Here is a 15,518-nt window from a genome sequence, read left to right on the forward strand (position 1 = left end):
GACCCCTGCTGTGAGGTGACAACGTGAAATAAAATGCATTCTGAATTAAATTTGTTCTATAAGTATAATAAAAGATCTAATTTTGCATTTTAACACATAGACTCTTGCTCCACAACAGCCACGAGAAAACAAGTAACTTTAAGAGTTTATTAAAACATATACAGCATATTTAAATGACAAGTCAAATGGGTTCATATGTCAGCTGCAACATTTTTTTGTGGTCTCTTCTCCCAGAAACAGAAATATATTTTGTCTCTTGGATAAAATGACTGGTTAAGGCTGTTCATCCCTCTTTCTGTGGTAATATGATAAATTACAAATCTATATGTTTTAATAGTTTGATAAAGGACTTCCGTATCCACTTCCCATAAGATTTGGAAGTTTACTTTTATGAATATCTCCTGGTTTCTAATCAATGGCACTTGCCACGCAGTGGTGCATTTGATGAGGGTCTTGTGGAGTTGCCAGTGTAGTTTGGTGAGTAATCCATGCATTTTGGATATGATTGTGTTATATTTGGTTGCATTTTCTGCAGAGTATGACTGTTTTCTTCATATAAGAATCATTTTAGGAGAGTGGGGTCAGATCGCTTGCGCTAAACCCCCCAAAATCCATTGAATAATTTGTGCACTCCATGCAGAACTGTGGAAAAAACAAAGCTATTGTCACTCATTCATACGTGATATTCACACCGAGTTGTTAAACCAGATCTGGTCCAAAGTAAAGAATTAGACATTATATTTCAATGCAGTCTGTTCACAGGAAAATATCCTCATGCACTTGGGCAAATATCTCTATACAATACTAAGAATGACCTGTTTGTAACCGCAGATGATATAATGGAAGGAAACAATCAATGAAATCTCCATCACGGAAAGAAAAACACAGAAGTCAGGGACGTGGTTGATGTGTTGGGAAAAAGCCTCGTAAAGATCCCATCCATTCATGTTCTTTGTTGTCATTGTTGCTAAAGTGAATTATCATCTGATCTCAAACACACACACACACACAGGCACCAACCTACGTCATCCAGGCCGCACACATCACGCACGCTTGTCTGGATGGAATGTGACGCCACAGCAGCTCCGTGCGTGCGTGCGTGCGTGAAGTCTCGCGGAGTAAAACACCGGCCATTTTTCTCCGCGTACAGCAGGACACTCTGAGTCTGGCCAGCGGATCCGACATCACTTTCGTGAGACTACAACTTTTGTCAAGTTTGATTTCGTGACGCGACCATTCAAAGTGGCGACAAACGGCACTCCCGCCATGTTTGTGTTCGTCGCTGCAAAGTTTGTCCGCTGACATCGCTCGCTGTCCGGGTAGATGCTCGTCTGAACTGTCGCTCAAATGGAAATGGTGCCGAGCGAGGAGAATCAGTTCGTATCCAAAGAGGTGAGGCTACGGTTCGTGGTGGAGTCCGCCCGGGTCACAGAGTCACTGAACGTGCACATTAATAGCGACAAAAAGACTTTTGCACCGCGGTGCTGCGGTGTGTCACGCAGAAGCTAACTCTCCGCTGCTAACGTTTAGCTCAACATGACTTGAACGGCCTATCGTGACACGGCTAACTAGCGTTAGCTTCAGCCGCCGTCAGTTAGTGTCTTTAGACAAAGTGAGTTTACGCGAGCAGCTTAATAAGCTCCAGTGTGATTATTATTACACGATAGAGTCGTCTATTATGGCATTTTTATGACTATAAAGTCACAAGGTGTCAAGTGTTGTGACTGCCATGAAGTTAATCCTTTTAATGGAGACGACATTTGTCAACATTAGTGAGCTAACTTGCAAGTAACGTTAGCCTGTAGGCTAGGCTTTGGCTAGCAAATGTCGTTAATCATTTAAGTCTGGTTTATGGCAACAACTCTAGTTAATCTTTGTGTTTCTGATATTGCAAAAGCAACTGTAGATAGTCACGCCAATGGACACGAATGACAGCAACGTTTTTATTATTACACCACCGTGGCATCATTTCCTCTTTCCACATTGTTTTGAATGGACTTTAAGCTTTGAGTTAGCTCCTCCTCACATTACTGTAAACTTAGACGCAGGTGTGTGTAAAACCGTCATCATATTGTTATTTTGTTTCCTTTTCTATAAAGATCAAATTCTATTTCAACGTCCCCGTCAAAGCTTCAAAGCCGTTGCGAGATGATCCTGCCATGTTTGTCTTGGTACTCAAAGCAAACATTAACATGCAGACTGTTACGTAAAATAAGAATAATGTGTGAGTCTACGAGGATACAGTGTTGTCATTCTCTCACTGGAGAACAATACGAGTGCGCTGCAGCCACTGGCATCGACACTGGCGATTCCCACGGACGGTCTTACGTTAACGGGGGTGATTTGGGTTGTTGCTGCGTCACACGTCGAACATTGGACGTCACTGGATGTTATTAAGTGCTGGGGGGGTGTGGGGGATGGATGGGATGACGCAGAGCTGCACTTCTTAAACGTTTTTCACAGTGGCAATTATGGCAAGCTTTTTTAACATTTAATGGTTGAAATTGTCACATCAAAATTGACACTAGAGATATCAACAACATGGATTTTGACAAAATATAATTACATTTTGACTATCTATCTTCCAATCAAGAATCAAGGTTCATTCAGTATGATTTAAGTCGAGTTAATTAAAAAAGATGTTCTGACTAGTTAAAACTTCCATCTTCTACCGCTTTATCCTTCACATGAGGGTCATGGGGGGATGCTGTGACAATCTCAGCTGGCAATAGGCGGGGTCACACCCTAGACCGATCACCAGACCATCACAGGGACCAAAGAGACAAACAACGAGTGTCCCAATTTACCATCATCCCCATATTACATGTTTTTTGGACTGTGGGAGAAAACCCACAGTCACACTGGGAGATCACGCAAACTCCATGCAGAAAGACCCTTGTTCAGACCTGGTCACAAACCCAGGTCTTCTAGCTGCAAAGGCAAGAGTGCTAACCACTACACTACAACTGTATGGCCCACTAGCTAAAACTTGATTTATCATGTTATTTCATAAAACATGTTCCCTTTTACTTGCCAGTCAAAATGTTGTTGCCACAGAAATTTGGCATTGCGTGACAATTTGTGTCTCACCACAGTTTATTATACTATGATGGCATCACATGGTCACATCGAGGGATAGCTAAATGGTTGTGTTATAATAAAAAATAAATAAAGTGATAGTGTTTGTCATTTATAGAGCTGAACATTTCAGATATGTTTTTCCAATGAGAATAATGATGTAAAAATGACCATTCCCTTTAAAATCACAAATCATATTGCAATCACAAATATTATTCAACATTGTTCAGCCTTGGTCTTTTAGGACATTTGCATGTTTTACCCAATAGTCATGAAAGAAATGGACGACTTTTACTTACAAAAAAAAAGACAATAAATTGACTTAAGGATGCAGCAAATCTTTGAATCATGAATATGAATTATTATACCACAGACTTTTTTTATGGGGCGAATGTGATAATCATCACTCCTGGTGCTGTATGCACACATGTGCAGGTGGTGCAGCCAGAGGGGGCTCCAAAATATCATCCCTAAAAGATATCCTTTAGATATTATAGACTTAAGCAGGTGTTCATTTTATTAGGTGAGCCTTTTGTGAGTGGCTCAAATCTGGTTTTCCTTGTGCTCGTGCTGGTAGCCTTGTTTTCAGTAAGTGACTGTCTGGGTCCCAGGCTGGTTCAGTGTTGATAATGTCACTACCTCATACAGCCACAGTTAATAAAATATGAACTATCCCTTTAACAACTGTAAAGAAATACTGCCTGTTTGTTTGAAGTACCCCTGCATACATGTCAGCACCTTGTGATTATATCCACAGTAAAAATAACCCTTTAATCTGATAATACACTTGGGAGTTGTCAGCAGCTGGTTCTTTAGGGTCCGTCAGTCACATTTTTCCAAGATCACAAACTCAACAAAGGGTTCACAACAACCGTAATAACAAGTATGTTTTCCTGTAATCATCACCCTGTCACTACTCAAGAGAAAATGGAAGTAGGTGTAGGTGGTGGCTTCATGCGCCCTACTGTTACTACTTCCTTTCCTTTTTTGTGTTTTTAATTTGTTTCTCTCCCTAACTATCTCCATGTATTATTAGGGTGTTTTTTGGAGATGCAGACAAAATATTTTTGATGAGATGAAGAGGATTACTCAGGTAGAGTTGTGTGTGTGAGAGGGAGGGGGAGAGAGAAAGAGAGGGCTTGTGATGATGCATGGTGTTAAGTAGATGCATGATGCAGCTCTGCTTATCATCACCATACACAAGCAATGGTCAAGTTACATTGATGAACAGGCAGCTTGACAAGTACCACCATTCTCTAACGTTAGACAAATACATCTAAATGATAACAATCAGAGGACAGTTCTAATAGTATCAAAGCATTTAATTCAAAATACACCATAACATGAAATGATGTTGCTTACTAGTGATTTGAATGAGGCTGATGTCAAAGAGAGATTAGCTCTACACATGCTGGTTATATCAATGCTTGATGAGTGACCTTTTGCTGAAAGGTTTTGACATGTGTAATGTATTTGATTAAACCAGAAACGGACCAGGTCATTTTTGTACGACACCAGTCACAAAAAACTAACTGCACGCGCTGTGAAGATGATAACGTGACTTTGCTGCCTCTTGAAACGTCTGGTCCACTTGGAAAACCTCTACCTCTGTATAATTTATAATTAAATGAAGAATGACTCAAGCATGACTTTGAAGAATTTAAACATGTGTAGTTTATTGTAGTTGATTATAATTATGAAGATCAATTGTCCATCAACTGGGTTTGTCCAGTCATGGGGTAAAAAGTTTTTTGCTGATGTTTTTGTGAATGATCCAACTGTCAGTTATGTATTTAAAAAAGCCTGTAGTATCACATTCTAGAAATAATGTGGAAATATTACTGTAATGTTATTTTGATATAATATTACAATATTATCATGATGTTCCCTCTTATTATGAGCGTATTATATTCTATTGTTACTGATTTATAAAGTAAAGTTACCCATGCAAACTGACAAAATACGTCCTGTGAATCTCTTGATTTTCAGATCCAGAATGCAGCAGAAGAGCCCAGAGTGCTGTGCATTATCCAGGACACCACCTGTGCAAAGACCATCAATGAGAGGGTGACCATCAACCTGCCTGCTTCCACAGCACTCTCCAGACTCTATGAAGACATTGCCCACAAAGCAGGATATGTCAATGGCTCCTTCACCCTTGTCTGGGGAAATAAAGTGGACATGGTGAGGAAATGTTTGCCGTAGCAGTTGCATTTCAGGGTTTCAACATGATTCTAACACGGTGTGGCCCTTAGGGGTTTGTGGAGTTATTACAGAAGGAGAAAATGAGAGGCCTGATCTTCTATCTGTAAATGCGGGAGCCATCTGTTTTTCTGTCTGTCTGTTAATCACATAACTGTCCAGTGTGCTGTTTGACAGGCTTCAGATTTGGCAGGTGACTTAGGGCACCAGTGTGTGCAGGGCTGACTTTGCCAGTGTTTGGATGAGAAATGCAAGAGCGATCGGTAGAAACTGCTAAAAGTCGAAATGAACTGAGCATGGCAGTGAAATCTCTGTGTTTTTGTCACAACTGAAGTTTGTGTTGGAGTTTGGAAATGTTCAGTTATTACCTTTTTATATATGGTTAAATCTGAACTAATCAATACTTTTGTATTACAATGGATCAAGTATTTGCACATGAACTGTGCATGAACTTCCAGACTAATTCTATGGAGCAGTCTAGTGTCTGTTAAGTGATTTGTTTTTGGGGTCTGCAGTGTTATTACTTTAGTCTACTACTCAAATGAAGCTCATTTCCAGTAAGCGTGTTTCCTGTTCCAATGAAAAAGTAGTTTAAAATTTCAAACACAACCAAATAAGTATTTTCGGTCAATAAAAAAGTGGTAATATTTCTGTTGATTAAGTTTTAGTGACAATAGAGAGCCTCTCCCTCGCATCACGAGGGAGTCTGTCACATGGGACGGCAGGAGAAGTTGTACCAACCAGCATCGCTGCTTTTAGACCTGGAACTCAGAGGTCTGGATACTGTGAGCCGTTTCCACCAGCAAAGGCATGTTTGTTTTATTCACTTTGTTTGAGTACAGGCAGAGTATTGTAGGTGAACTCGAGTGGGATTCATCATCATGGCTCTTAGCTTGTTTGCAGCCGCATTTATTCTCCATTTCCAAAAAGTTTACGTAAGCGTATGAACAATAGCCCCTTCTACATTGAAAGGGCAGTGTCTCCATATCATGACCTCAGTGAAGCTGATAGTGGGAGAGATACGGTATTTCTGAAAAGGCGATGGGGTTAGCAGTATTTTGGTTGATATCGGAGTCAAAAATGGAGTTGTCATACCGTTCCCTGCTACAAAATAAAGTCTGTAATGCTGGTGTTGTTTCTTATTGTGCTCTTGTAATGTTGACTGAGGTTGTTCTCTGTTGTCCGGTCGTGTGTGGACATACAATTCCTTTTCTTAAATGAGCCCAGGCTAATCCTGTCGCTGACCCGGGCCAAAGCCCAGGTACTGTGTCTGTTATCTCACTGAGTAGGTCAGTGGATTAAGCCTCTGCATGTTTCCACTGCAGCACTTTGCTGGCTCGTCCTCGGCTTGTTTTGGAGAAAGACAGCTCTGTGGCGTCGTTCACATGTTGGCTTCAAGCTACTTTCGTCACACGCGCCACTGCAGGGAATTTGTTCAACATGAATTGAGTAGCTGTTTAAGGGTTCTTGTGAATTCATCCAGTTTGTTAACAACTTGTGTTGAACATTTGTTTCTGTTATCCTTAAGCATTTTTCAGGTATTGTTGCTGAGACTGTTTTGTGACCCCCCCCTCTCTTTTTGCTGACCTCTAGGCACCACTGGATCATAACAGTGAGATGTCCCTCTCAGACTCTGGGTTTGAGCCTGGTGGTAAAAAGAATTTTCTCCAGCTGACAGACAAAGATGGAGAGCAGCCACAGATGGCGTCGGTGAGTTGTACAGCTCCTAATTTCTCAGTATTGTATTGGGTGTCCTTTTGGGCCACTGCATAGGGTCGACGAGCCAGTACGACTTAACACAACTGGTTCTGACAGAAATATCGGTGACCGCACCAGTGGATAACCAGGTGCTGTAGCCCTTTAAGAGCAGCAGTGACTGACGAGCCAACGTGCTGAAACAACATTGTGTGTAACTTCCTGTTTCACTGGTGTTGCACTGGTGTTACTACTTGACTAATTCTGCTTATTTCTAACCACTGTGGCTTGACATACACCACTCGCCTTTCTGGTAAACTGTGGAGAACATACCGTACCTATGACAAGCTTTAGCGCTACTACAGATTGTTGTAGGATTTGTAGACTAAATATACTCTCACCTGCCAACCACCTATTAACCCCAACATAAGAAGAAGAATGAATATTCAGTCACCAGCGACTTAATGAAGTAACACAGGACAGTAGCAGGATTGACACCTGGTGTAGACTTCTGCTGCTGTAGCCCAATCTGCTTCAAGATTTGACAGATTTTATGGTCAGAGACACATACCTTGCATGTAACGAGTGGTTGTTTGAGTTACTGTTGCTATTTACTCTTGCCTTTCCATCATTTTCAATTTCCTGAGCTTTGGGATCAACAAATAATTTTTGCAGGGAGTACTGTCACTCAATAGAGTATTCTCTATAAACCCCGTATATGGTTGAGTGTGGAAATCCCAGATCAGATTATTCTGAATTTGACCAGCCCACCTGGCTGTAACAACCATGATCACTTAAAATTCTTCTCCATAGGCAGGTTGTCTTGACCGTGTCTACATGTCTAAATGTACTGTGATGGATGATCGGATAAGGAGCTGTACAGGTGTACGTTATCAAACTGTGTGTCTGTGTGTGCAGGATGAGTCGGGAGCAGCTGACAGCAGTGGACTGGATGACAGTTCCCAGGAGCGCTTCATTGGTCCTCTTCCAAGAGACAGCACTCCAGGCTGCAGTGGTGATTACAGCAGTTCATCTTACTCCTACTCATCCATCCTCAACAAATCTGAGACGGGTGTGTTTTGGGCCTACGTTAAGGATGTTGCATCACTTCTTTTACGCAACCCCTGCTGACTTCTTACTACCTGTGCCTTGCCCCCTTCTATAGGTTACGTGGGTTTAGTTAACCAAGCTATGACCTGCTATTTGAACAGTCTTCTGCAGACGCTGTTCATGACTCCAGAGTTCAGAAATGCTCTCTACAAGTGAGGAATTATGCTCATTGTCCTGTTGACGTTTTACTTTTGTGATGAATGTGTTGTGTAGTTGAATAATTACACAACTTGTGTGCATCCACAGCTGGGAGTTTGAGGAGTCAGAGGAGGATCCAGTCACCAGCATCCCCTACCAGCTGCAGCGGCTGTTTGTCCAGCTGCAGACCAGTAAAAAACGTGCGATTGAGACCACTGATGTGACCCGGAGCTTTGGCTGGGACAGCAGCGAGGGTTAGCTTCTTTTTTTTTTCTGTTTTACACATTGTTTGTGTGTTTTTTATGGACGGAGACCTTGTGCTATACAGCTGTAAACTAAATGACACATTTGTTTTTAGCGTGGCAGCAGCATGACATCCAGGAGCTGTGCAGGGTCATGTTTGATGCTCTGGAACAAAAGTGGAAGCAAACAGAGCAGGTAGGAGCAAACAGAGATTTCCATAGACCTTCAGACAGCAAACATTCAACTGTCAGCCTGGTGACAATCGGGCTTAACTGTTTTCTCATTTTTGGAATGAGATATAAGCTGTAAACACTCTTCTGTGTGTGTTTGTGTGTGTGTTGAATATTCATTGGTGCTTTTCCATTATACTATACATATTATACATATTATACGGTTTTAGCTCTACTCGGCTCGACTCTACTAGGTTTATTTGCTTTTCGTACCTGGTATCTTGCATCCTCTGCTAAAGCCTTATTCCTTTCTTACACAGCCTCTATATTAACCCCAGGTCTTTTTTACCACTAAAACTAGTGTTTTACTAGCATCAGCTATGCTTTATATTGCACAAAGATCCATCTGCTGTTATTTTTTATTATCAGCAAGAACCAAATAATCACATCCAAAACGTTTATTGGGAGATTAGTAATTAAAAACTATTTGAATGCCCAGTGCTTCAGTATTTTCTGCATAGAAACAGTTCATAGAAAGAATTTTCAACATGTTGGATACCGAACTGTTTAGAGTTGAGTCAAGTAGAGCCGATAAGTGATGATAAACTGATTTAGTTGGACAGTTTTATCTAATTCAAGGTGTTGTATGAAGATCAGCAGTCAGTTGCTCTGCTGATTTCACACAAGTAGCAAACTCAATATAGCATTTAAGTGCATAATAGAGTTCTGAGCATGTTACATTTAATCATTTCCTGAAGTCAAGAGACATAAAAACGTAAGTGTCTACAAAATGAGAACATGAAACATGGCTGAGGACTGTCATGCGTCCCCGTCCCTGTCCTCAGGCTGACCTGATCAACCAGCTGTACCAGGGGAAATTGAAGGATTATGTGCGTTGTCTGGAGTGTGGCTACGAGAGCTGGAGGATTGATACCTACCTGGACATCCCTCTTGTGATCAGACCCTTTGGAGTCAACCAGGCCTATGGCAGTGTGGTGAGTTTCTACATTTCATCCCTTTTTAAATATTTAGTACAGTGGCAGCAAAGACTCCAACAGCACTTGACTCTCATTCATGCTTCAGAATTCACAGCTACTTAAAGGCGTCATTGCATTCAGTACTTGCCGCTCATGGTGATACAGTCGATGTCTTCTATGAACATACGTAAAACTATATTTCATTCTCTGCCACAGGAGGAGGCTCTGCAGGCATTTGTTCAACCAGAAACTCTGGATGGGCCCAACCAGTATTTCTGTGAACGCTGCAAAAAGAAATGTGACGCCCGGAAGGTGAGCAGACTGAATATGTGACATGGGAGTCGTGTTCAGAGAATGCAGCGTTCTGTTATTGACCCGTCTAATCCTCTTGATAAATGCTTCTTTGCTACAGGGTCTAAGATTTCTGCACTTTCCCTACCTGCTGACACTGCAGCTGAAACGGTTTGATTTTGACTACACCACTATGCATCGCATCAAGCTCAACGACAGCATGACTTTCCCCGAGGAGCTGGACATGAGTCCGTTCATCGACGTGGAAGATGAGGTGAGATCAGAGCAGCATGTTCACCAACAGTAATGTGACTCGATTATAAAAAAAAATCCTCTGATTAAGAGAAAAAATGTGTCCCACGTTCCACTTTGTTGTTTTGTAATGAGGGCACAGACTGGTGTTATTATGTAACAATGTGACATTTACTTTATGTGGAATACATGTCATGATATGTTTTCAGAAGTCGCCTCAGACGGAGAGCTGCACTGACAGCGGCGCTGAGAATGAAGGCAGCTGCCACAGCGATCAGATGAGCAATGACTTTTCCACTGATGACTGCGTGGACGAGGGCATCTGCTTGGACAGCACTGGCAGCACAGAGAGGGTGTTGAAGCCAAAGGTGATCATTTTTGACCAGGTTTCATGTGGTTCTGCCCGTGTTATGATCGTGTTAAATCTTAAATCTGTAAATGCAGCTCCTCCTGGCTGTTGGTCTTGTCTGATTACGATTTTTGTCACATTCACAGAGTTCGTTGAACTTTGAGCTGTTCTCCGTCATGGTCCATTCCGGGAGTGCTGCGGGTGGCCATTACTATGCCTGCATCAAATCCTTTAGTGATGGCCAGTGGTACAGTTTCAATGATCAACATGTTAGCAAGGTCAGTGTCGGCACTCGATTTACCAACGTGATTCTCTCACAGCACTCAGTCCCTTCCTGGGCTCAGCAGCTCTTACTAACTAAACCAAGCGCATACAACCCCAGTCACTCTCACATGATCCTGAGTTACACAGCATATCTGTGGCGTAATCGTGTCAGTGTGCATCTCTGTTTGGCAGATCACCCAGGACGATATAAGAAAGACATACGGCGGGTCCTCAGGGAGCAGAGGCTATTATTCCAGTGCCTTTGCAAGGTCAGTTGTGTGCAGTGCTCCGTGGGTTGACGTGCAGCACATTCCTGCAGTAAACTGCCTTAGAGAATAGAATAATAATTAACTTCAACTTGAAACTGGAACCACTTCCATCTGAGGGGAAACGGGGTGTTTATTCTTTGTTCATTGTGCTTTTCCTGTTAAAGTTTCCTGTTTTTTGTAAATGGGGTCGTATCAGATATTTATATTGAGCATTGTCAGTGTTTTACATTCATCTGAGCTCCCTATTTACACATATGTATACTTTATTTTTTCTGTAGTCATAATAATCCTTTTTTTCCTCTCAACAGCTCTACAAATGCATATATGCTGATTTATAGATTGAAAGACCCCTCAAGGAATGCAAGTAAGCACTTCATTCAGTTCAGTCTCACAGGAATAATGTCGACATGAATGAGATGCCAACACAAACATGAAGATCCGTTAACGTTTATGACTCTTACACATGAGAATTAACATGTTAGTAAAAACATTATCAAAGGTTTACTTTAAGCCAGTGTCGTATGGCGAGGCTACAATTGGTATTGATGTGATTGTGATGATTTATTGAATTAAACACATTGTGTAATTTTCTTTTGTCTTAATGGCGGGAGAATAACAATTCTTAAAACCTCATTATGGGTTGAGTGTTAATGGGAGATGTTTTAGTGCCGTCGGTTGTGGTTATTATTTTCCGAGCTTGGTATAAAATGGATCACGTGGTTTAATGTGTCCGCTGTTCTGTCGGCAGAGTATTCAGCTGTAGAAGACTTCCCAGAGCACATAAAGTGTTTGGTTCAGAAGGAGAAGGAGTCTGAGGAGCAGGAAAAGAGACAGCGGGAGATTGAGCGCAATACCTGCAAGGTTTGTTTGGCTCTATTCAAATTCTCCATCGACATGTGAAAATGGATCCGTTGATAAATGCTCTGCTCTCGCCTGTAGATCAAGCTTTTTTGCATGCATCCTGTGAAGATGATGATGGAAAGCAAGCTGGAAGTTCACAAGGACAAAACACTCAGAGAGGCAACAGAAATGGCCTTTAAGGTTAGTTTGTTGTGTGGTTTTAGCTGCAAAATATTGAATACTGAATGACCATGTGCCCTCAGAATCATCAGCATGTCACTGTGCATTAGTTCATGTAACACTGGCAACTGTTTATAGGGACCTTTGATACACCAGTGGTTAAAAATAACCCTTGCATCATTGTAATTTGCATTTTCCTCAGCTGATGGAGCTTGAGGGAGTCGTCTCTCTGGACTGTTGTCGCTTGGTGAAGTACGACGAGTTCCACGAGTACCTGGAGCGCTCGTATGAAGGTGAGGAGGACACACCAATGGGTCTGCTGCTGGGTGGAGTCAAGTCCTCATACATGTTTGACTTGCTGCTGGAGACGCGGCGGCCGGATCAAGTGTTCCAGCCGTACAAACCCGGAGGTCGGTATCCTTCTGTGGAGTCAGTTAAAGTAACAGTGTTAATGCAGTTCAGCAGAAGACTAAGCAAACGACAGTACATTAATTACACTTGAATCTATTACTGAATGACCTGAGGAGTGTGTTTCTGGTTTTCTGCAGAGGTTATGGTGAAGGTTCATGTTGTGGATCTGAAGAGTGAGACCATTGCCTCCCCAATCAGCGTCCGGGCGTACTTGAACCAGACAATCACTGAATTCAAACAGCTTATTGCACAGGTTTGTGTTTTTACTCTCCTCCTAAATCACTGTGTCCTCTTTTCCATTTTAATCATTAACAGTGAACGCTATGTTGAAATAAATGTGAGAATCAACCTTGTCTTGTGTTTGTGTTTGTCTCCAGGCGACAGGTCTGTCTGCAGAAAACATGCGTGTAGTCCTGGAGCGCTGCTATAATGACCTTCGCCTCCTCTATGTTCCAAACAAGACCTTGAAAGCTGAGGGATTTTTCAGGAGTAACAAGGTCTTGTCAATAAATTCTTATTAGAGAATTTATCAGGAAGCTTCGTGACACCTAACGATCTGTTTTCTCTTTTCTTCCATCAGGTTTTTGTTGAGAGCTCCGAGTCGTCTGATCATCAGGTTGCGTTCACTGACTCCGTCTTGTGGAAACTGTTGGATCGTCATGGGAATACAATCCGACTGTTGGTCTTACTGCCTGAACAGTCACCCGGAACCTTGGCCAACAGAACTCTGAGCCAGAAAGAGGGCGGTGACTCTGATGTGCCCTCTGATGAGTCCAAGGGTACCAGGAAGTCTGTGGAGGCTATACTCGAGGAGAGCACAGAAAAGTTAAAGAATCTGTCGTTGCAGCAGCAGCAGCAGCAGCAGCAGCAGCAGCAGCAGCAGCAGCAGCAGCAGCAGCAGGGCTCCAGCACCAGCACCAGCGACAGCCAGAAAAGCTCTGACACCAGTGACTTTGAACATATCGAGTCCCCAACACAAGAGGCCGACTCTAACTCTTCACTCTGCGTGGCCGCAGACAGCAGAGAGCTGGAGAACCGGATCAAGACCACGGCTGGGAGCAGTGGTGGCGCCTCCTCTGAACCAGAGAACCACTTTGCCAGTGAGGAGCGCTCAGACTCTGAGGTGAACAATGACCGCAGCACCAGCTCGGTCGACAGTGACATCCTCAGCTCCAGCCACAGTAGTGACACGCTGTGTAACGCAGACAGCGGGCCCATACAGTTGGCCAATGGCCTGGACTCGCACAGCATCACAAGTAGCCGGCGCTCCAAAGCCCACGAGGGCAAGAAAGAGACGTGGGACACGGCTGAGGAAGACTCTGGAACGGACAGCGAGTATGACGACAATGGGAAGAGCAAAGCAGAAGCTCAGTACCTGTACTTCAGAGCGGAGCCGTGTACTCAGGATGAATCCACGTGGGATGCACAAAAATGTACTCGTTTTAGAACTTCTGTTCCTTACCCTGCTCTAGTTATCATACAATTTAGAGTTTATTTTTTAAATGTGGTTGTTTGAGGTATTGATACATTATCTTCATTTCTGTAGACCTACCTAGAAACCAGATACTCATTCTCACTTGATAAAATCAGTCTGTGCTGTGTATAAGAATGTGTTGATCCACTGATGTCAATAACGTCAAATTGTGTGTTTAAAAAGCTTCATTTTGATTATTTATTTTGATCAGTAGTCGACATGCAGTTGCTTTGTCACCACAACATGGAAATGCTGAGTTAAGTGAAGGAGAGAGAACAGTTTACAAACTCTTATTTCCAGCTGGAAGAATTGGGTCTAACATTGAAATAAAGCAGCAAACATGTTCTTAATGTATTATAATGTAATTGAATGTATTATAGACTTAAGCAGGTGTTGTTTTAGTTTAGTGAATCTGTTTTATCAGCATCGTGATATCAGTGACAGTGAATGTCCAGGTACCACACAGGTCTGCACAAGTGTTGGCTCATCAAAGTCTGTGTTGATAATCAGTGAATTAGGGCTCCGTCGAGTAAGCGATCTCTAAATTATTTGCCAACTAATTTAACAATCGATTCATTTTGTTTCTTAGTAATTTAAACAAGTTTTCTCATTTTATTTGTGAATATTTTATGGTTTCTTTATTTCATATAACGAAAAAAACATTAAAACTGAATGATTTTATTAATCATCTTAACATTCTTCTACATTTTCTGACCATATATAGACCTAACAATTAATTAAAGATTGATCGATTGTTAAAATAATCGCAAGTTGTAGCTCTTATCAATATCTCGTACAACCACACTTTGAAAAACTGAACTATTCCTTTTAAAGAGTTTTTCCTTTTCATATTATTAAAATGTTATACTGCAGTTACAATGACACTGAGCTCTTCCTCCCAAATCATATTTGACTAAGTCATCAGAGAAAAGCAGAGCGACCAACATGTTGAATAAGAACTGTGTTTTATTACCAGGTATTTTCTCATATTTAATTGTAACAGACTTGTTTGTGTGTGATCTACCTCAGGTTTAGTTGTTCATGTGGACAAGAGAATAACGTTAGCAGCGTTCAAGCAGAACCTGGAGCCGTATGTGGGCGTGGCCTCCACCCAGTTCAAGGTGTTCCGCGTCTACGCCAACAACCAGGAGTTTGAGAGCGTGCGGCTGAACGAGACTCTGTCATCGTTTTCTGACGATAACAAGGTCGGCATAAATACTCACAGTTCATTACTTTATTCATTACTTTTAGTTTTGTGTCAGAGTGAATTAATAATTGACTTTCCACAGATAACCATTCGACTTGGAAGAGCACTGAAAAAGGGGGAATACAGAGTCAAAGTGTATCAACTACTAGTGAATGAAACAGAGGTGAGAACATATATTTCTATTAAACAATGACTCAAAACTGGTTGTTAATATAGATATTTATACAGCATGTTTATGTATATACAGTATATATTCTCATCATGTTGTTTTTCAGCCCTGCAAGTTCCTCGTGGACACAGTGTTTGCTAAGGGCATGACTGTGAGACAGTCCAAAGAGGAGCTGCTCCCTCAGTTGAAAGAGCAGTGC

At 41.9% G+C, this 15,518-nt stretch overlaps 2 protein-coding genes across 2 annotated transcripts in view; one reads left to right on the forward strand and one right to left on the reverse strand.

Moving 5' to 3' along the window:
- swap70a (switching B cell complex subunit SWAP70a) overlaps window positions 1–15,518 on the reverse strand; it is a 924,354-nt gene that overhangs the window by 808,383 nt on the left and 100,453 nt on the right. The gene's annotated exons all lie outside the window — the stretch shown is intronic.
- The window catches only part of usp47 (ubiquitin specific peptidase 47), a 16,824-nt gene continuing 2,395 nt past the window's right edge, over window positions 1,090–15,518 (forward strand). The window contains exons 1-23 of the mRNA XM_044029749.1: window positions 1,090–1,392; window positions 5,068–5,262; window positions 6,874–6,990; window positions 7,894–8,047; window positions 8,141–8,237; window positions 8,332–8,477; window positions 8,582–8,661; window positions 9,482–9,631; window positions 9,830–9,925; window positions 10,026–10,178; window positions 10,366–10,524; window positions 10,652–10,783; window positions 10,962–11,038; window positions 11,347–11,402; window positions 11,787–11,899; window positions 11,978–12,079; window positions 12,261–12,468; window positions 12,607–12,722; window positions 12,847–12,966; window positions 13,050–13,902; window positions 14,973–15,148; window positions 15,233–15,313; window positions 15,426–15,518. The exon at window positions 15,426–15,518 is cut by the window's right edge and continues 23 nt beyond it. Coding sequence (XP_043885684.1) covers window positions 1,348–1,392; window positions 5,068–5,262; window positions 6,874–6,990; window positions 7,894–8,047; window positions 8,141–8,237; window positions 8,332–8,477; window positions 8,582–8,661; window positions 9,482–9,631; window positions 9,830–9,925; window positions 10,026–10,178; window positions 10,366–10,524; window positions 10,652–10,783; window positions 10,962–11,038; window positions 11,347–11,402; window positions 11,787–11,899; window positions 11,978–12,079; window positions 12,261–12,468; window positions 12,607–12,722; window positions 12,847–12,966; window positions 13,050–13,902; window positions 14,973–15,148; window positions 15,233–15,313; window positions 15,426–15,518 — 3,519 coding nt within the window. The 5' untranslated portion in view covers window positions 1,090–1,347. The remainder of the gene's footprint in view (window positions 1,393–5,067; window positions 5,263–6,873; window positions 6,991–7,893; window positions 8,048–8,140; window positions 8,238–8,331; window positions 8,478–8,581; window positions 8,662–9,481; window positions 9,632–9,829; window positions 9,926–10,025; window positions 10,179–10,365; window positions 10,525–10,651; window positions 10,784–10,961; window positions 11,039–11,346; window positions 11,403–11,786; window positions 11,900–11,977; window positions 12,080–12,260; window positions 12,469–12,606; window positions 12,723–12,846; window positions 12,967–13,049; window positions 13,903–14,972; window positions 15,149–15,232; window positions 15,314–15,425) is intronic.

Source organism: Solea senegalensis, linkage group LG7 (genome assembly GCF_019176455.1).
Source record: "Solea senegalensis isolate Sse05_10M linkage group LG7, IFAPA_SoseM_1, whole genome shotgun sequence".
Lineage (NCBI taxonomy): Eukaryota > Metazoa > Chordata > Actinopteri > Pleuronectiformes > Soleidae > Solea > Solea senegalensis.